A 19805-nucleotide genomic window follows, 5' to 3' on the forward strand; every position below is an offset into this window, starting at 1 on the left:
ATTCTTTTTGTTGCAATGGTAAATGGGAGTGTTTCCTTAATTTCTCTTTCAGATTTTTCATCATTAGTGTATAGGAATGCAAGAGATTTCTGTGCATTAATTTTGTATCCTGCTACTTTACCAAATTCATTGATTAGCTCTAGTAGTTTTCTGGTAGCATCTTTAGGATTAGAATTACTGTCATAGTTTCCTTTAAAAAAAAAAACCAAACCCATTTATTATCCAGTTTGATCGGCTGAGCAATTTAAACAATGCATTCTCGAATGCAATAATGAAAATTGGGAAATAATGCACTTGGTATAACATCACTCATTGTATATTTACTGTGATACTCACCACTAATGAACTATTACAAGTGACTTCTCCAAAGACAATAATGGAGCATTTTATGCTTTTGCAAAGTATTTATTGTACTGATTGCCATGGAACTCCTCCTTGCTGAGCCACTGTGTGGGGCTGATGATTCAATTCTCCCACTGTTTACTCCACTGCGCCCATCAGGAAACTTTGTTCTCCCAAGCTCCAAGACCTCACCTGGCCCCCCGCAGCCTCTGTGTATCCTTCAAGTATTCAATCAGGCCTTGTTCTTTTCTCATTAGCACAAAACAATTAAAATTATACACCACACCCAGGCTCTGTGCCATCTTCATGGTGTCAAATTATAGTTCCAATGCGTTAAAGTACTTGAGAAGCTAATTTCTTAGTGTCTGAAATTGAAGTTCAATGGCAAATGATCCTGGCAAAAGAAAATGTTGAGTTTTGCACCAGCAAAATAGATGGTCTGGGAGCCCAAGAAGTGAGGTGACCGTCGTGGTTGCCAGTGTAGGACTAAGTGAGCCGGATGTACCTGCATCAACTCACCAAAGTGAATGGTTGTCATACTGGCCACAGAAGCACAAACTCTGAAATAGATTTTTTTTTCTTTAGTTCCCTTCTAAAATAATTCTATTAGAGACCCCCAGGGCGTGTGTAGAGTTCTGTTTGAGAAACTCTGGGCCCAAAGACCACTAAGTCTGCGAACAAACCCGGGCAGGGGCCGCGCTAGGTGCCCACTGACCAGCCCCTGCAGTCGGGATCTCAGGACTTGGAGGACTTGGGTCGGGGGGAGCTCAGAACTTGGCGGGTGGGTGGGGAGCTCAGGCGAGAACAGCTCCAGCCCGCAGGCCTGTCGCTGTCTACCTCTGCGCCCTTCCTTCCCCAGGAAACAAATGGTGGATCAGACCTCCCAGGCTCTCCGCTCCCCCGTGTTTGGCGGGGCGCCAGGGCACCGGGGCCTCTCCCTGCGGTAAGGGGAGACAGACCCCACCCCACCCTCCGATGATCCGGGTCCCCGCCACCCCTCCCCCACCCCTCCCCACCCTTCCCCCACCACGTGCAGGCCCGGGAAGGCAAAGAGGCCCAGCCACCGTCACCAGGGATTTTCTTTTCTTTTTTTGCTGGTTTCAGGCTTTTTTCTGCCTGAGTGAAAATGAAACAAACACCCCCTGCGCCTCCCCGCCACCAGACACACACGCACACCGGCAGTCGCGCCCTCGCGCGCCCGGCCTCCCAGCCGCCGTGTCCGGGGCGGGACCCTCTCTGCACAAACAGCCGCGGGCCGGGCCGAGCGGGGAGCTCGCCGCCCGCTGCCCAGCGCCCGCCCGCTTCCTCGCGCCCCTGCCCGCCGCGCGCTTCCCGCCGCCCCGGAGGAGCGCCCGGTGGCCGGCCGGCCCGAGCGCAGGCGGCACACTCCGCCCCGGCACGCCCCGCCGGGCTCGGGCAGAGGCAGCGCGCCGACTGTTCGGGCAGCCGAGGACGACGCCGGGGCCGGGAGCCGAGGCGCAGGTCAGCCCCGAGCGCGCCCAGCTTCTGCGGATCAGGTGGGTCCCGCGGGGCGCCGCCCGAGCCCCCAGAGGCCGCGAGCCCGGCCCGGCCCGGGGCGGCGGGCGCCGAGTGAGGGCGGCGCGGGGAGAGGACGGGCCACCGCGCCGGCCCTGCCCTGTTGCTGCCCTGCCTGTGTCCCCGCTTTTGTTCTTGTCGCTACCACTGCGCCCAACTCCGACCGCGTCTCTGTCCCCATCCTGTCCCTGTCGCTGCCTCTGCCCAGCCTTCCAGACTCGGGCCGGAAGGGCCGCGGGGTGGGCTTCCCACGGGGTTCGCGAGGTGGAGGCGGGAGAGGGCAGGCTCAGGGGGCGCGGGGGCGGACCACCGAGGAAGTCTCGAAAGGAGAGAGGGTTCTGCCCCCGTGTATGGAGCAGGATGGGGGAAGGGCTCCATCGCCCAGGACCAGATGGGAAGAGGATGCCTCCGGGAAGGGGGAGCCTGGGAGGGTGAAGTGAGGGGCGCAGGAACCCCCGAGAGCCGGGGCACGGAGCGGGAGAGGTCGGGGAGCTCAGAGAGCCGAGGATCAACCCAACACCCAGCACCGGGAAAGTTTCAAACATTGTAACTTTGGCAGCTACCAGGCCTGCTGCATCGGGGTGATGGGAGGCGAAGCCCTTCAGGTCTTCAAACCACCACGTTCCCACTCAAAGGGACACCACTCCGCGTTTGAAAATGGCAGAAAAACAGCTAAACAGAATGATTGCACACACTCTTGAAAGGCGTCCAAGAAACAGTAAAGTGGAAAAAAATGTCAGCGCGCGAAGAGATAAAGCAGAGCGACTTGAGATTCCCCGATCTTCCCGCGGGCCAGGGAGGGAGGGAGGCGTGGAGGCTGTCTGCGAGCGCGCTCCTCCCCCAGGAAAGACCCGAGACCCCGGCGGCTGCGTTTGTAGCTCTGCTTGTCGTTTGCGCTCCTGGCCCCTGAGCAGGCCTTGCTGCCTCCTTCATTTACTTAGAAATAGGTGGGTCTCAGGAGGCAGGATGTACGGGGTGAGGGTGGGGGTAGCCCTGGCCTCGCCGCCTCCTAGCTGGGAAACCCTTTCCCAGGGAGAGCCTCAGTTTCCATAACTACGAAATAGAGATACTGCAGTGAGTAAGGAAATGCCAAGTGCCAAGGGGCTGTGTATGTGCGTGTGTGTGGGCGCGCGTGTGTACGTAGGGGAAGGATGTGGATGTTCTGTTGTACTTCTGCGCTTCTTTGGCTACACTCAGCACTTCCTACCTTGCTCGGAGTTAATTCTGGGTGTACCTTGCCTCCCCTACCAGGCTTGGGGGGCAGGTGCAGATTCCCAGTTATTGTTACATGTAACAGGTGCGCAATGACTGAATAAGACAGAGCTGAAAAAGACCCTAGGGTTTACCTGGTCAGGGAGATTTCAAACTTTGTCCCTGGGAAGCCTAGGGTCCTGGCTCAAGGGGCACCATGGTGGGGGAGGGGAGCCTAGGCAGCAGGGCTCTGGTCCTTCCCTTCCCTCTTTCAGACAGAACCGGTTCAGTTCTGCCTTTGCCTCTTCTATAGATTAGGAAACCCCAGAGGCTGTTTTTGGTATCAGATTCTTCAGATCCAGTCTGATCTGGCCATCTTTGGTGGAGAAACTAAATCTAGAGGTGTGCACAGTGATTTGGGCAAGGTCCGCCAGTGGCCAAGCCTAGCCAGGAAACCTGTCTCCTTAGTCCTAGGTCAGCAACGCCTTTTCCTGACCCTGGTGGCTCTGAGGCACCGGCTCACCTCTTAGCACCAACCAGCCTAAACCCTAACTCCAGGGCCCCAGGGCTGCCTCCCTACCCTTGAGGGAGAAGAAGCCCAGGAGTCTCATCCTCTGAGCTTTTCCAGGCCTTCAGTGGGCCTTTCACATGCAAGTTGGTTTCACAGGCTGAGGTCAAAAGAATTAGGTTCCCCAGAAACTAATCCGCACACTGCCCCTTTCTTAGCCCAGCCCAACAGGTATCATCAACCTCCTTTATAGTTGGGGAAATGAAGGTGCGGAGAGGCCAAGTAACATGCCCGTGGGCACTCAGCTCCTAAATTGCAGCCGGGATTTGAAAGCAGCCCTGTCTGGCTCTAAGGCTTCTGCTCTTTGCATTACATCGTCTCTCATGATGGCTAGAGAACGGTTAATGGACAGATGTCACTGAGATGGGGGCAAGGGTGAGGGGAGAATGGCTGAAAGGGGGGCTGGGTTAAGGGGGAGGCTGGACATTAATATAGGTGCATTCACAGCATAAATATAATTATTGATATATTTGAACTGAATGTGTTTTCCACCCTGTACATTGTCTTTATTTTAGCTTTTATTTTCTAGACACTTTAGAATTATTTTCTTTTCCTAATTTTTAACTGAAGTATAATTTCCATATGATAAAATCCACAGATGGTAAGTATTGGGTTCAACAAGTTTTGAAAGTTGTTTGCACCTATGTAACCACCACCCAAAATGAGATATGAAATATTTGCATCATCTTAGAAAGTTCCCATTTCCAATGAATTTTTCTTCTGCCCTTCCAAGCAGCCATTTTCTGATTTTCCTTGCCATTGATTAATTTTGCCTGCTCCTGGACTCCACATAAATGGAATCATACTGTGTGTCTCTTTCACGTCTGGCTTATTTCATTCAACGTGATGTTTGTTAAATTCACCTGTGTTATTGTGTATATGAGTAGTTTGTTCCTTTTTAGTGCTGAGTCGTATTCCATTTTATGGATATACTATCATTTGCATATTTATTCTCCTGTTGATGAATATTTGGGTTATTTCCAATCTGGGCTATTCTTTCTTTCTTTCTTTCTTTTTTATTTTTGGCTGCATTGGGTCTTCGTTGCTGCGTGCAGCCTTTCTCTAGTTTTGCCGAGCAGGGACTACTCTTCATTGAGGTACACAGGCTTCTCACTGCAGTGTCTTCTCTTGTTGTGGAGCACGGGCTCTAGACATGCGAGCTCAGTAGTCGTAGCGCATGGGCTTAGTTGCTCCGCAGCATGTGGGATCTTCCCGGACCAGGGATCAAACCCGTGTCCCCTGCACTGGCAGGCAGATTCTTAACCACTGTGCCACCAGGGAAGTCCCTGGACTATTATTTCTCGTAGAAATCTTTTGTGGTCATTTGTTATCACTTAGAAGTGAAATTGTTGGGTCATAGAGTATACCATTTTACATCCCCACAGCGATGTATAAGACATAATTATTCCACATCCTTGACAGTATTTGGTATTGTCTGTCTTTTTTATTTTAGCCACTTTAGTGCCTGGGTAATGGTGTCTTATACCTTCTGGGTTTTTTTTTTTTTTTTTTTTTTTTTTTTTTAATAATTTTTTTTTTTTTTTTTTTAATTTTATTTATTTATTTATTTATTTATGGCTGCATTGGCTCTTCGTTTCTGTGCCAGGGCTTTCTGTAGTTGCGGCAAGCGGGGGCCCCTCCTCATCGCGGTGCGCGGGCCTCTCAGTATCGCGGCCTCTCTTGTTGCGGAGCACAGGCTCCAGACGCGCAGGCTCAGTAATTGTGGCTCACGGGGCTAGTTGCTCCGCGGCATGTGGGATCTTCCCAGACCAAGGCTCGAACCTGTGTCCCCTGCATTGGCAGGCAGATTCTCAACCACTGCGCCACCAGGGAAGCCCGCTTCTGGGTTTTTTTGGGGTTTTTTTGCAGTACGCTGGCCTCTCACTGTTGTGGCCTCTCCCGTTGCAGAGCATAGGCTCCGGACGTGCAGGCTCAGCGGCCACGGCTCACGGGCCCAGCCGCTCCGCGGCACGTGGGATCTTCCTGGACTGGGGCACGAACCCGTGTCCCCTGCATCGGCAGACGGACTCTTAACCACTGTGCCACCAGGGAAGCCCCCCAAATCACATGTTTAACTGCCCTTTGGGTATCTCTTCTTGGATGTCTCAAAGGCACTGCAGACTGGACAAATCCAGAACAGAATTCATTATCTCCTGTTGGCTTTTTGTCATGGGTCATTGGATGGTGCCACTAGCTGAGAAAATATGGAAAGAGGAATGTCTGAGGTTGGGCAGGGAGATACTGAATTTAGTTCCAAGCTAAATGGTGTGGAGCAATCAAGGAAGATAAAGACTGGATTGCACTGGGCAATTAGGAGATTACTGAAATATACTGGGAGTGGTTTTGGTGGGGTGGAGGGCACTAGGTTGCTAGTAGGTGAGAGAGAAAGAACTGGAGATGGTGAGTAGAGTCAACTCTTTGAAGAAGTTTGTTTGAGAAAGTCAGAGGAGGGATTGAGCTATAGTTGGAGGAAGACAGGGTGAAGAAAAGGACTTTAGGATGGAAAAGATAAGGGAGATGTAGGCTCAGGGGAAGGATTTAGTCCAGGAGAGGGAAGGGATGGCCAATACAGCAAGGTGCTGGGAGGAGTAGGAGGGAGTGGGGAGGGTTGGCTTTGAAAAAAGATGGAGAAGCTTCATCAACTACCAAATTCTCTGTTGACTCTCCATGTGGACAACTCCTAATCATGACGTGTGAGGTTCTTCACCACCTGCTTCCGTCTCATCTCATATATATAGTGTATATCAGTTAGCTTTTGCTGCATAACAAACATCCCCCCCAACTCGTAGTTTATGACCACAAAGGTTTATTTATTACTCACACTACACGTCAGTTGGAGGGCAGTTGCAACTGCATGGTTTTGTAGATCTGCTCTGGGTGCCAGCCAGACAGAATATCTGTTCCCTGTATCTTCTCCTCCCAGGACCCAGGCTGAAGCTGCTGCTTCTACCTGGTATATGTTATTTTATGGTGAGAGCTAGAGGAAGAAAGAGATGACTTGATGCTTCTTAAAGTCTCTGAACTGGCTCATGATCACTTCTACCCATATTCCTTTGGTCAAAGCCAGTCATATGACCAAGTCCGAAGTCAATGGGACAGAGATATATGTCCTCTACCTATTGGCCTGGAATGGATACTTGGGAACAGCAATCCAGTTGACCACATATATTTGTTAGAAACTCCCTCACACAGGTCCCCACCTATCTTTATCTCTCCAAACTAATCCCCATCACACTGCTCTTTGGTACCATTGTTCCCCTTTCCTCAAGCATGGCAATGGCATTTCAAGTCTCTATATCCCTCTATCTAGGCATCATCATCCCCCCCGCCCCTGACCCAACTGCGCCTGCTGAGTTGGCGTGCAGCTCTTTCATCCTGGACCTTGCTGCTATGTGCTCCCTGTTCTCTGCTCCAGACTCGCACCCTCCCGCACACCCTCTCCTTGCAGCCCAAGTCCTCTTTCTAGACACCAAATTGATTGGCATTTTCCATCTTTCCAAGGCTCCCCTCTGCTCTCAGGATAAAGCACATATCCCTTTAGGTGACATCCAAGGTCTTTGAAATTCTCATCCCTCACCTCCCCACCCCTTGGAACTTCTGCTGCAGCCCGAGGGAACGACTGCAATTCCTGAAACCCTCTCTGGGCTTTTCCCCATGCTGCTCCCTCTGCTTAGAACACCCTCCCCGCCTCCCCCGCAAGCCCACTCACAGACTCCCACTCATCCTTCAAGACCCGGCTTAACCATCACCCTCTCTGAGATGGCAGTCTCTTCATCCTGCCCCCCATGAATTAGGCATTCCCCTTCCTCCCCCCAAGTCTCTGGGCACCCTGCAGTACACACCCCAGATACATTCTGTCGCATGTCATCATTCCTCCCCTCCTCGACTATAAGCTGCTGGAGCGCACTGTGCACGTGACCACAGTGCTCTTTACCTGACCCACGCTGCTGGCTGAGAGTGGCCTCTGGAGGCCCACTGCCTGAGTTTGCACCCTTAATGCCTGTCAGACCCAGGGTAAAATACCTCCCCTCTCAGCCTGGGCTGAAAGGTCTGCTGATAAAAGCTTCACCCTCAGTCCTGCGAGAGGGAGGCCATGTAGGCCAGTCTGGGAAATCAAAAAGTAATGTACATTTGGACTGTGGACTGAAGGCAAAGGGGTCATCATTTAGTATACTTAACTCAGAATTATTTACAAAAGTCCTTGCAGGGACTTCCCTGGCAGTCCAGTGGTTAAGACTTTGCCTTCCAATGCAGGGGGTGCGGGTTCGATCCCTGTTCGGGGAGCTAAGATCCCACATGCCTCACGGCCAAAAAACCAAAACAAAAAACAGAAGCAATAAGAAGAAGAAGAAGAAAAAAAAGAAGCAATATTGTAACAAATTCAATAAAGACTTTGAAAATGGTCCACATCAAAAAAAAATCTAAATAAATAAATAAATAAAAGTCCTTGCAGTTCTAAAAAGGGGAAGTAAAAATATGTCATTGAAATCTCCAGCCAAGGAACTAATCTGCTCATCTTGTCTCAACACTGGTGTGGAGGCCACAGACCTCAGCTGCCTACCGTCAGGCTGCGGCTCTTGCCAGGACTTGGGCTCTGGCTTTATTGCCAAACAGAGTCTCCTAAAGGAGAGGCGGCGAGGGCAGCAGGGTGGAGACCCGAGGCAGTGTGCTTCCGTTTTGTGTCCCAGGGGAAACCGAACCCAGGCGTTCTCCGGGGAGTTGGTGTAGGGCCTCTCCTTCCTGCAGTGCCTGTCTCAGGCCGTGTGTGGTGGGCAGATGTGGAGGGCAGGAGAAAGCATGGAGCTGCTGCTTGGGCCAGGTCCTAACTGGAGATTGAGTGGTCTGAGACAGAAGGAGCACATCTGGGAAGGCAGAGGGAGAAAGGATTTCTAGAAGCATGTGGTCGAGGGTTGCATGGCTGAGAGGATGGATAGAGGATTGGGCCCTGGAAGAGGTCGGCTGGTTATGGGTTGATCGCAAGACCCTGGAGGGAACGGAAAAATACTGTAGAGTTGTTCTCACTAGAGGTCCCTACACTAGTGGACAGTTAGACAAGTGAGATCGTATATCCACCTTGCTTGAGGCTCACAGAAGCCCTGTGAAGTCGGCAAAGCACGAATTATTTCCCCCATTTTACATGTGGGGAAACTGAGGCTTAGAGTTTTGATCTTTTGGCCAAAGTCTCTCAAGAACGAAGTAGCAGAACTAAGGCATGAAAGCCCAGTCTTGACTCCACACCTAGTTTGGCTTGGAGACTCTGGTGGGCTGTGGGCAGGGGGAGTGAAGGTGATTCTGAAGGGGGGCCAGGGTGCTGGGGCACAGATCCATGCCCAGCCCAGCTGAGGGCTCCTGCCTGGCTCAGCCCGAAATTAGCCAGAGAGAGTGAAAAGTAGCAGCTGGAAGAGGTTGGAGAGAGAGAGGTAAGGTCTTGTAATTAGTTTTATTTATTTATTTATTTGGCTGTGCCGGGTTTTAGTTGTGGCATGCAGACTCTTAGTTGCGGCGTGCAAACTCTTAGCTGCGGCATGCGTGTGGGATCTAGTTCCCCGACCAGGGATCGAACCCGGGCCCCCTGCATTGGGACCGCGGAGTCTGGACCACCAGGGAAGTCCCTTATGATTAGCTCTTTTTTTTTTTTTTTGCGGTACGCGGGCCTCTCACTGTTGTGGCCTCTCCCGTTGTGGAGCACAAGCTCCGGACGCGCAGGCTCAGCGGCCATGGCTCACGGGCCCAGCCACTCCACGGCATGTGGGATCTTCCCGGACCGGGGCGCGGACCCGTGTCCCCTGCATCGGCAGGCGGACTCTCAACCACTGCGCCACCAGGGAGGCCCATGATTAGTTCTTAATAAAAGTTTCAAACTCCGTCCCAGTCTAGGTGTTCTTATCTTCTGTAGACTTGCTTCACGTGCCCTGGACTTGGCCCCATATGGGGGGTGGGAGGGACACTCAAAAGAGCTTTGGGCTGAAGGTGAGCTCGTCTTGCCCCCCTGAAGCTGGTGCTGCCAGCCCCAGGAGCTGTCGGAGCCTCATTTTCTCTGTCAACAAAATGATACAAGGCTACATGATCTGGCAAACTTCTCTCTGAGCAATATCTGCTGTTAAACAAAACGCAGACAAGTCCAAACCAACAGGAAATGAACATTCAAACTAAAAATGTGCAAGGGAGAAGCAGCTGCTTTGGGCAGAGGGATCAAGTCTTGAGCCCCCATTTGTGAGTTTGGGTACCAGGAACTGTGGTTCTCAAAGATACACCTCTTGCCAAGACTCATGCTTTGAATCACATATTCATTCAACATTCACTGAGCTGCCAGGACTTCATTCACTCATTGTTAAAGCATCCAGAATTTATTGAGCGTCTGCTACGTGCCCTGCTAGACACCTGAGATTAGCAGTGAATAGAGAGGTACAATCCCTGCCCGTGCAGAGGTAGAATTTAGCTTGGGAGACAGTCATTAAACAGCCAAGTGCACAGAGAGAGCCAAGAAGGAGAAGTACAGGGTGGAGGGTCACAAGGGCCTGTAGCTGTCGGGGCAAGTAGTCCGGAAGGGCTTCCCTGAGGAAATGACCTTCAAACTGCAGCCTGCAGGAGATAGAGGCTGAAGAGGGAAGAGTATTTCAGGCACGCACGGGGAAGAGGCTCTGAGAAGCAATCATCCTGATCTTACCCCTGGCTGTTCCAGAATCCAGATGGCCCTGGTGTCTGAAGCGACACCGAGGAGGGAGCGAGCCTGGGGCAGTGGGTCAGCTGCCCAGCGGGGTGAGGTTGTGTTTGGTAGCATCTGCATGCAGAAGCGCAGCTGTCCTTTCTCCTCCGTCAGGGAAACCACGAGTCCTCAAGTGGCCGGCCAGCTGTCTCCGAGAGGAACTTGCCTGGCATCTGTGGGGAACGACAAGACACTTTGCAAAATCAAGGGCGGGGTTTTCTCTAAGGGGAATATGGCTCCCGGAGAGCAGGGACTGGGTCTGGATTTGCTCTCGGTTGATTGATGGTGGTTTGTAGGTTGGTATTTTTATTGCGAACTCTATTTTCATATGTTAACCAGAGCTGTGCAGAGGAAGGGGGAATTCATAGTCTCATGTGCAAACTGAGTGCTTAGGAATTCATTCCCTGGCATGAAAAGGCTTAGTAAATGTTTGCGGCTGGTATATTAAGAAGCACCTGAGAAGAGGTACCGGTCAGAAGTCATGGCTGCAAGCAGCCGAGGGAGATTATAGCTCGCTGGGGCGGAGGAGGCACACATTGGAAGAATTTTTTGTTATTGCTCACAGTATCCCTGGGGAAGCTGGAAAAGCAAGCTGCGCAGAACCAGTAGAGGTTGGACAACAGACAACACAGTTAGGGTCTCCCAACAGGAGCTAATTGTCACTTTTGCTGCCACTGGAGCTGCTGTAACATTTCACTGGCATCTGAACCTTAGCGCTACTTCTTTAGGACGCAAAGCTGACCAGGCCTGGGTCACTCTCCTGCATTCCAGGTGCAGATGAATGACCAGGGGGAGTGTTTGGTTCGTTCTGCTCTGGTGGTGGAAGAGGGTTCCTGACGCTAAGCTGAGAAGTCACAAAATCCTCCAAAGTCACCAGAGATAGGGGGTCCAGTAGTGTCACGGAATCCTGCAGGTCTAAGGAGAGTCACAGGACCACAGCTATGGGAGGGAAAAGTGTTCTGGGGAACTTCCAGAGGGGCAGCCTGGCCTTAGTCAAGTTATTGAGCCCCTGAACCTCAACATTCTCATGTGTAAAATGGGTTGGTGTGGATTTAAGAGATAACCTATGTGTCTAGTGCCTGACATGGTGCTAGTCAATGGCAGCTACTGTTATCATTATTATTGGTAGAAGTAATAGTAACTTCACTCCGCCGTTATCAGAACAGTTATGTTCTCGAAGGAAGAAACCCAACGTACGAAAATCTAGAGGAATTCAGAAGTGACCACACACATTTACACAAACAGATTCTCTGCAGGGTGTTCCTTTAAATGTTTACCTCCCCAGTATACTTAGGATAGGATTTAACTTATCAAAAATAAACCAGAGGAGTGAATGAATCACCATCTTACAGACCCTCATTAAACACTGTTGAAGAGAGCAGTTCTTTTACAGGAATTGATAGATCTGTTTAGAGATCCCAGACTCGCTTCCTCGCTGTGGAAGCCTTAAAAAAGGAAGAGGGAAGTTCACGGCCATAGGACTGTAGCCACCGCTCTCACACACAGCCCCAGGAGGGTTGGGCTGCACCACCATACACTCTCCCCAGAAAAACAGACTCCCACAAACACAGAAGGCCTGGATTAGAGCTGAAGGCCATGGTATGCTAGTAAATGTTTCATGACCAGCTCTTTGAAAAATGAAAGCCCAGGGACTTCCCTGGTGGTCGAGTGGTTAGGACTCTACGCTTCCACTGCAGGGGGCACAGGTTTGATCCCTGATCAGGGAACGAAGATCCCTGCAAGCCGCACGGCCAGGCCAAAAAAAAAAAAAAAAGCAAGCCCTGATACTACATGGTATTTGCCAATTCCCATAGTATAGATATTTCCACTGTGACCAGTTTCAAGCTACCACTGGAGGAGCTGGGAGCATGCTGCTGTAAAGTATTTTCCACTATGTCTAGATACAGCAGATGTAAATAACCTCAAGGGTATAGCATGTAGTAAAACAACTAGGAAGTGATGAGTTTTTTTTTTTTTTTTTTTTTTTTTTTTTTTTTAAAAAAAAGACACATTTATTCAGCGTCATGATCAGACTATTACATTTAGCAATCAACAGCATGGGTGCAAAAAAAAAAAAAAATCTACATTAAAACCCTTTGTTGGAATGCTTTACACTTTCCACAGAACAGAAACTAAAATAACCTGTTATACAATTAGTCACAAATACAGTCCTCGAGTTTTGCCCATACACATGAGTATTGTCTAAAACATGTCTTCTTTGTAGCAGCTAGGCCCTGCCACCACTGTGCTTGGCTGAGTTCACAAATCTGTTGTAACCTGTAGCTTCCCTGTCACTTCTCTGGCTCTCCTCTCCTGCTAAGCTTTGTTTCCTGGCAGTAATCAAAACCTTCTGCCACTGCCATAGCTACTGCTGCTGCTGGAACCACCATAGCCACCTTGGTTTCGGGGTTTGGCAAAGTATTGGCCTCCACCACCATAGGGGCCAGAACTTCTGCCTCCAAAGTTTCCTCCTTTCATGGGTCCAAAATTGGAAGATTGATTGTTGTAACTGCCAAAATCATTGTAGCTTCCACCACCTCCAAGATTGCTTCCATCATTACCAAATCCATTATAGCCATCCCCACTGCCACCATATCCACCACCACCACGGCTGCCACCAAAGCCACCTCGACCACTGAAGTTTCCTCCACGACCAAAGTTGTCATTCCCACCAAAACCACCTCCACGACCACCACCAAAGTTTCCAGAACCACTTCGACCTCTTTGGCTGGATGAGGCACTAGCCATCTCTTGCTTAGACAGGGCTTTCCTTACTTCACAGTTGTGGCCATTCACAGTGTGGTATTTCTGAATGACAATCTTGTCTACAGAGTCATGGTCATCAAAGGTTACAAAAGCAAAGCCTCTCTTTTTGCCACTGCCTCGATCAGTCATGATTTCAATCACTTCAATTTTCCCATACTGTTCAAAATAATCTCTTAGATGATGTTCTTCAGTGTCTTCTTTAATGCCACCAACAAAAATCTTTTTCACAGTTAAGTGGGCACCAGGTCTTTGAGAATCTTCTCTTGAGACGGCCCTCTTTGGTTCCACAACTCTTCCATCCACCTTGTGTGGCCTTGCATTCATGGCCGCATCCACCTCCTCCACAGTGGCATATGTGACAAACCCGAAGCCTCTGGAGCGTTTGGTGTTTGGATCCCTCATTACCACACAATCTGTGAGCGTTCCCCACTGCTCAAAATGGCTCCTCAGACTCTCATCGGTTGTTTCAAAGCTCAAACCTCCGATGAAGAGCTTCCGCAGCTGTTCGGGCTCTTTGGGTGACTCTGACTTAGACATGACGGCAGTGGAGGGGGGCGGGGGAGACGTTAACGATGCTTACTCGGCGGCGTCCACGAGCAGAAAAGTGGAAGTGATGAGTTTTGATTCCTTTTTTTTTTTTTTTTTTTTTGTTTGCGGTATGCGGGCTTCTCACTGTTGTGGCCTCTCTTGTTGCGGAGCACAGGCTCCGGATGCGCAGGCTCAGCCGCCATGGTTCATGGGTCCAGCCGCTCCGCGGCATATGGGATCTTCCCAGACTGAGGCATGAACCCGTGTCCCCTGCATCGGCAGGCGGACTCTCAACCACTGCGCCACCAGGGAAGCCCTGATGATTACCTTTGATCTTACTGTAATTCACTTAGTTGTGAGTTTATAGAATTTAATTTTTAATAATGGCTGTGTTTAACAACTTGCTCGCCAAGTTCCTAAAAATTTAACAGCTGGCTCTTGCAAGCCAGCATGAGCCAGCTCCAGGATGCTACTGGCTTGGGAGGTCCTTGGGGACTCCAGAGGACCCAGTGAAAATAGGCCATCCCCCCAAACAGCAGCTTCCCCTACCCTCAGGCAGTCTCTAACATGCCAGCCTTTTTATTGGCTTTATTACCCTTTTCCCCACCTGAAATTATGTCTTTAATGACTTGTTAATTATAATTATTGATTTTGTGTATTTGTTTACCAACTAGAATGTGAGCTCTGTGAGAACAGAAGACTTTCCTGGGTGGTTCGTCGCCAAATCCCCAGTGCTTAGAACACTGCGTGCGTGTAGTTGACTCTCAATAACCATGGATCAACTGCTCAAGCAGAGGCAGGGCTAGGACCCTTTGAGGGTTCAAATCCTGCCTCTGCTATGAAGTGCATCTTTTTTTTTTTTTAATTGAAATAGAGTTGATTTACAATTGTGTTAGTTTCAGGTGTACAGCAAAGTGATTCATATATATATATATATATATATGGGTTTTTTCCTTATAAGTTGTTGAAAGATATTGCATGTAGTTCCCTGTGCTATTCAGCAGGTCCTTGTTGGTTATCTGTTTTACATACAGCAGTGTGTATATATTAATCCCCAAACGGTGCATGTTTCCTTGAGCCTCTTCATCTGTAAAAGAAAAGAGTTTGAGCAGAGACCCCTAGGGTTCCCTTCAGGTATAAAAAGTCTCTGTACCTGATAAAGGCGTCCCTTCCCCACAGTGCAGCCAAACAGGGATTCTCAACTGAGCAGCCTCAAGGGTAAAAGCCAGTGCACTGGTTGTTAGGACCGTCGGTTTTATTCTTTTCCTCCGAGGACGGCTTTCAGCACTGAGTGCAGCATGGCTTGCCTTGAGCTGCCATGACTGGCCCCATCCAGCCCAGCCTTCTGGGCTGTGCAGAGAGAGAGCCAGGCCCTGCCTGTTCAGGGGCAGCAGATATTTCGAGGCCTGTGGCATTTGCAGCTGGGTGAAATGCTCTAGGGTGAAGGAGGGAAGTCTGCCTGGGTGAGTCGTTCCAGCAGGATGGGCGCCCACAGCTCCACCTGGAACACAGAGCCCGCTGGAGCCAAGTGGGGCAGCCCTAGGAGGGAGGCAGAACAGGGACCCTACGTGTCTCCTGCATCATGCTTTACATCTTAGGACAGTGAGGTAAAAGACCGGTCCTTTCTTTCTTCCTTTATTTCTGGTCTGCCGTGGACCGGCCCTTTGGTAAAATACCATAGACGTGAATTACTCTCAATTTCTGTCCCTCCTTGTGGAGGAACAAACAGCATCTGTCAGCAGCCCCACTTTGAGACTCACAGCAGCTGGTGGAAACAGGTGTTGGAGTCTCCTCCCTTTGCAGGTGAGAACACTGAGGCCAGGAGGGGTTCAGGACCCTCCCTGGGTCCCTGAGGAGTGGAGGGAGATGGTGAGGCCCACACCTCCATGTCCCCAGGGGAGAGGCCACCAGCGCTGTCTGAGGGAATCATCCTCATCCCTTCTCTGTTCCCTGTTCCCCTTGAGGCTGAGATGACTGAATCCAGCCTCCTCTTCCCTGGGAGGCTCCGGCAGAAGCCGCATCTTCTTCTGCATCTCATTGCCCTCCTCCACAAGGTCGTCCCCCTCCAGGGCAAGGTGGAGATGGGCGGGGACCCTCCCTCTACTACTGACTCTGGGTGCAGCTGGAGATCTTCTCTGGTGCCCAGCAGCCCCAGGGAGCAGCCGATGCCCCCAATGCATCTGCTTTGGGGCAGCATCGTAGGTTTTTCTGCCTTTCCCTGCATAGTTCCCTTTTCCTACGGTGCGTGGCTCACACTGAGACTCAGATTGGCTTTCCCTGAGGGATGGGGCTTGGACGTGGACTGCCACTGCCGGGCAAGTAGGGCTGTCTGGGTTCTGCCTGCCCCCTCTACAGTCAGCACACTGGGAAGAGGAGCGATTCAGAGACCAGAGATACCATCAAACAGGAACAACTCACGCTTCCTGAGCACTTACTCCAGACGCTGTTCTAGTAGCTTTACAGGAGCCCTGCCTTTTCATCACCCAGAAACCTGTTTTTTTATAAATGAGGCAAGGAAGCACAGAAAGATTTAGCGATTTCCCAGGGCCACACGGTAGGGGAGAGATCTGGGACTCAGGTACGGGTGAGATGATGGGACCCTTCATCAGGGCCGCGTACTGCCTTCATAAAGAAGATGTCAGAGCAAGCAGGGAGCTGGCATAGCCCCCAATCCAGCCCTCTCACTCAACTGGATGGGGAAACCCAGGCCCAGAGAGGGGTGGGGACTTCCCTAAGGTCACACAGGGCCTGCGCTGGAACCCAGGAGTCCTACACGCCACCTTGGGCTCTGTCCTGAGGTTTTACCACCTTGGGTCAAGCATCAGAGTAACAATTACAAGGTAACATCGCCAAGAAGGCTCATCTGCTGGTTCTGTGCTGCGGGGGTCCCCCTGTGGTTACGTGGGGGCCGGAAGGGCATGGGAGGCCCAGCCAGACCCCAACAGCGCCCTCTGCCTACACTGCTTGAGAAGGGTCTCGGGCATGGAGTCCCGGCGTTAGTTGGAAAAGTTCAGAGACTCTTTGCTCCCCCGCCAGCCCCCCATGCTGTAGAGAAACAAGCGGCCCATCCGCTCCTGGATGTCACATTTCCTGTTTGTGAGCCTGGATTGAGGTAGAGTCCATGGTGAAGGGCAAGGGGAGGGCGGGGCCTTCCTTTTGGGAATTAGAATAGCTGGAGGTAGAAAGAGCTGGAAGATTTTGCCTAAATGCTTCATTTTGTCGATAGGGACACTGAGGCCCCCCAGATGTAGGAACCTGGCCTAGGTCATAGAGGATGCTGGAATCACGCTGGCTTTTGGTTTTTGGTTTTAGGGTTTGGTTTGGCTTAGGTTTTTTTGTTTTGTTTTGTTTTTTCTTTTTGAGACAACGCAATCATAGAATGTGTGAGCTGAGCTGGCAGAGATCTATTTAGTCGGTGCCCCAGTTCACCTCTCCAGGTTGCTTAGGTGAGAACCTGAGACTGGGGTGGAGGTGGGTGGGGATGGAAGAGTACTTCCTTTTTTTTTTTTTTTTTTAACTGTGTAATGCTTTATTGTATAAATGTTTTCATAATATATTTAATAATTACTTTATTGTTGAAAATTTGGGCCACTTAAGAAACTATTGGGTTGGCCAAAAGGTTCATTTGGGTTTTTCCATAACATCTTACAGAAAAACACGAATGAACTTTTTGGGCAATCAAATATAATTTTTTAAATTATTTTTTATTGGATTATAGTTGATTTACAATGTTGTGTTTCTGCTGTACAGCAAAGTGACTCAGTTATACATATATAATACATATATCCCCTCTTTTTAGAGCACTTTCTTAAGATCCTAGAGCTGGCTGCTGGCAGAGCCCTGAGGAGAACTGGTTTTTTGAATCAACGTACAACAAATACCATTGAATGCCACCTCTCAGCCTGATGCTGATTAGCAAAGAACTTTCCATCTGGTGGGGAGGTGGGTATTAATCAAACAATCTTGCATATTTGTCCAAAGAGTGTTCACTGCCCTCAAGGAAAAGAACAGGAAGCTACAAGGAGAATAAGACTCTTCCCTTAGGAAGTGACATTGGAGCTGAGACCTAAAGGACACGGAGGGAGGGGGTAGACGGGTGTGAGGGGGGTGGGACAAGGTGTCCCAGGCAGCGGGAAGAGCACGTGCAAAGGTCCCGAGGCAGGAAGTGCCTCATTTTATAAATGAAAAAACCGAAGCCCAGAGATTGGAGACCGATCTAGCTTAGTGCCCCAGAGAATCTTTCTCTTCCCCCACCCCCAAGTTCTTTAAAACTTTTTTAAAGGAAAGAGACAGAAGATAAACAACTAACTAAACAAGTGAGTCAGTGGCAGAGCTGAAAGTACTGGGACCCACCCCCCTCTGCCTTCACGCCAAGGGAATTTTAGAAAACCCTCAGACTGGCTGTTTACGAACTGTGGGACCTTGACTAAGACAGTTAGCCTCTTTGAGCCCCTGTTTCTCCATTTGTAATATGGAGCCCACCTACCTGCTCTGTGGATCCCACACAGACTTCTTGTGAAAGGGCTCTGTGCTGGCCAGTCAATGTGGGAGGGAGACCCAGGACAGCGGGACTGCTGGTTCCCCTCCCATGTCTCCTCCAGGGCTGGCCCTGGGCCCCAGATCTGAAGGAGCCTCTCTCCGCCCCATCATTTGACTGTAATCCTATAATCCACCAGTCAGCATTAATCACATATGGTACCAATGCCCCACCAAGACACATACGTGTCTTGGACAGTGAACTTATAGGAAATAAAGGAGGAAGCTTGGGAGCACCTGTTATGCATCCAGCATCTCAGCAGACACTCCACACAAGCAGCACTGTTTAACCCTCCTAGCAACCCTGCAAGGGTTCTGCCTATTGGCTAGGGAAGGACACTGAATCTCTAAAGGACACTGCCTAAGGTCACATAGCCAGGGAAGGGCCACTCCAGGGGTAGCCCCAGCCTGCTCATCTTGGAGGCTACCTTCTGGTCTGTCTGCCCTTGAGCCAGCCCGGAGCAGAGGGCCCAGGCACCAGGAAGGTGGACCCACGCGACCTAGGGCAGAGGGCACCCTGGCCGGCAGACACATTGGCTGTCCTTCAAACCAATAGTCTTTATATCTTTGTTCGACATTTATCTGGGGTGAAAGGTGCTGGAGGAAGTGGATTTGCAGTGATGCAGATGGTGAGCCTCTCCTGGATTCTGAATTCATTCTACACGAGAACGTTTTCCAGAAACAGAAGGGATAGAAATCCACTGACAAAGTCACTTTCCCAGCTGCAGTGAGTTAGTGTCCTAAAAAAACACCAGCTGTTCCCCATTTTTCTTTCTCTCTTCAGTTTGCAGTTTGAGCTTTTCCAAGCCAGACAGCTTCTTGGGAGGCTCGTTAGAGGATTTGTTTTGGTTCCTTTTTTATTTGAAATTTATTTAAATATAGACAAGAACAACTAGCCTTAGAAAGGGGGACTGCTCTGCCTGTCGTTTATTTTGACTGAGCAGCTTGGTGTATTCTTTAGATGGCATCCTTGAACTTGGCTGCTTTTATTAAGTACAGAAAGTATTGCTTACGTTTACATAAAAGACAACAATGCATCTTGGGAAAGTACCAGAGAACCACTAGTTTTATTTAATTAAATTGCTCTTCATCTGGCTTTGTTTTTTTTGTTTTTTGTTTTTTATGGGGGCCACACTGCTCGGCATGCAGGATCTTAGTTCCCCGGGCAGGGTTCCACCAGGGATCGAACCCGTCCCCCCTGCAGTGGAAGCATGGAGTCTTAACCACTGGACTGCCAGGGAAGCCCCTGCTTTTTGGGTTTTAAAAATAACGTATTCTCATTGTAGCACATTTGAAAAATGCAGAGAAGTGGAAAGAATAAAGTGATCACTTTGCCACAATCTCACCGCGCAGAATTCACCGCTTTTACCACATGAAGCTAGGTTTTGTTTTTGTGGTAAAATAGAACATAAACCATTTTAACACTTTTTGAGTGTACAATTCAGTAGCACTAAGTACATTTACAAGTTGGACAACCATCACCAGTGTCCATCTCCAGAACTTTTCCATCATCTCAAACCAATTAAGCAAATAATTTCCCAATTCCCACTCCTTGCAGCCCCTGGTAACTGCTATTCTACTTTCTGTCTCTATGAATTCAACTACTCTAGGTACCTCATCTAAGTAAAATCA

The 19805-nt window shown here is 49.9% G+C and overlaps 2 protein-coding genes across 3 annotated transcripts in view; one reads left to right on the forward strand and one right to left on the reverse strand.

The window, feature by feature from the left end:
• Positions 1 to 12332: 12332 nt before the first annotated feature.
• LOC308618388 (heterogeneous nuclear ribonucleoprotein A1-like) lies at positions 12333 to 13713 on the reverse strand. The gene has a single exon (XM_081236151.1). It carries the CDS (start codon positions 13644 to 13646, stop codon positions 12684 to 12686), a length of 963 nt encoding a protein of 320 aa, XP_081092277.1. The 5' UTR covers positions 13647 to 13713; the 3' UTR covers positions 12333 to 12683.
• A 3841-nt stretch (positions 13714 to 17554) lies between these two features.
• GGTA1 (glycoprotein alpha-galactosyltransferase 1 (inactive)) overlaps positions 17555 to 19805 on the forward strand; it is a 52751-nt gene continuing 50500 nt past the window's right edge. The window contains exon 1 of one of the 2 annotated variants that reach the window (XM_081236774.1): positions 17555 to 17579. The gene's annotated coding sequence lies outside the window, so the exon portion shown is untranslated. The remainder of the gene's footprint in view (positions 17580 to 19805) is intronic. The other variant, XM_081236775.1, reaches the window with a different exon arrangement.

This window comes from Mesoplodon bidens (assembly GCF_964165515.1).
Source record: "Mesoplodon bidens genome assembly, chromosome: 6".
NCBI lineage: Eukaryota > Metazoa > Chordata > Mammalia > Artiodactyla > Ziphiidae > Mesoplodon > Mesoplodon bidens.

Coding starts and splice junctions, on each gene's coding strand:
- LOC308618388 (XM_081236151.1), bottom strand. CDS start 13,646: ATGTCTAAGTCAGAGTCACCCAAAGAGCCCGAACAGCTGCGGAAGCTC.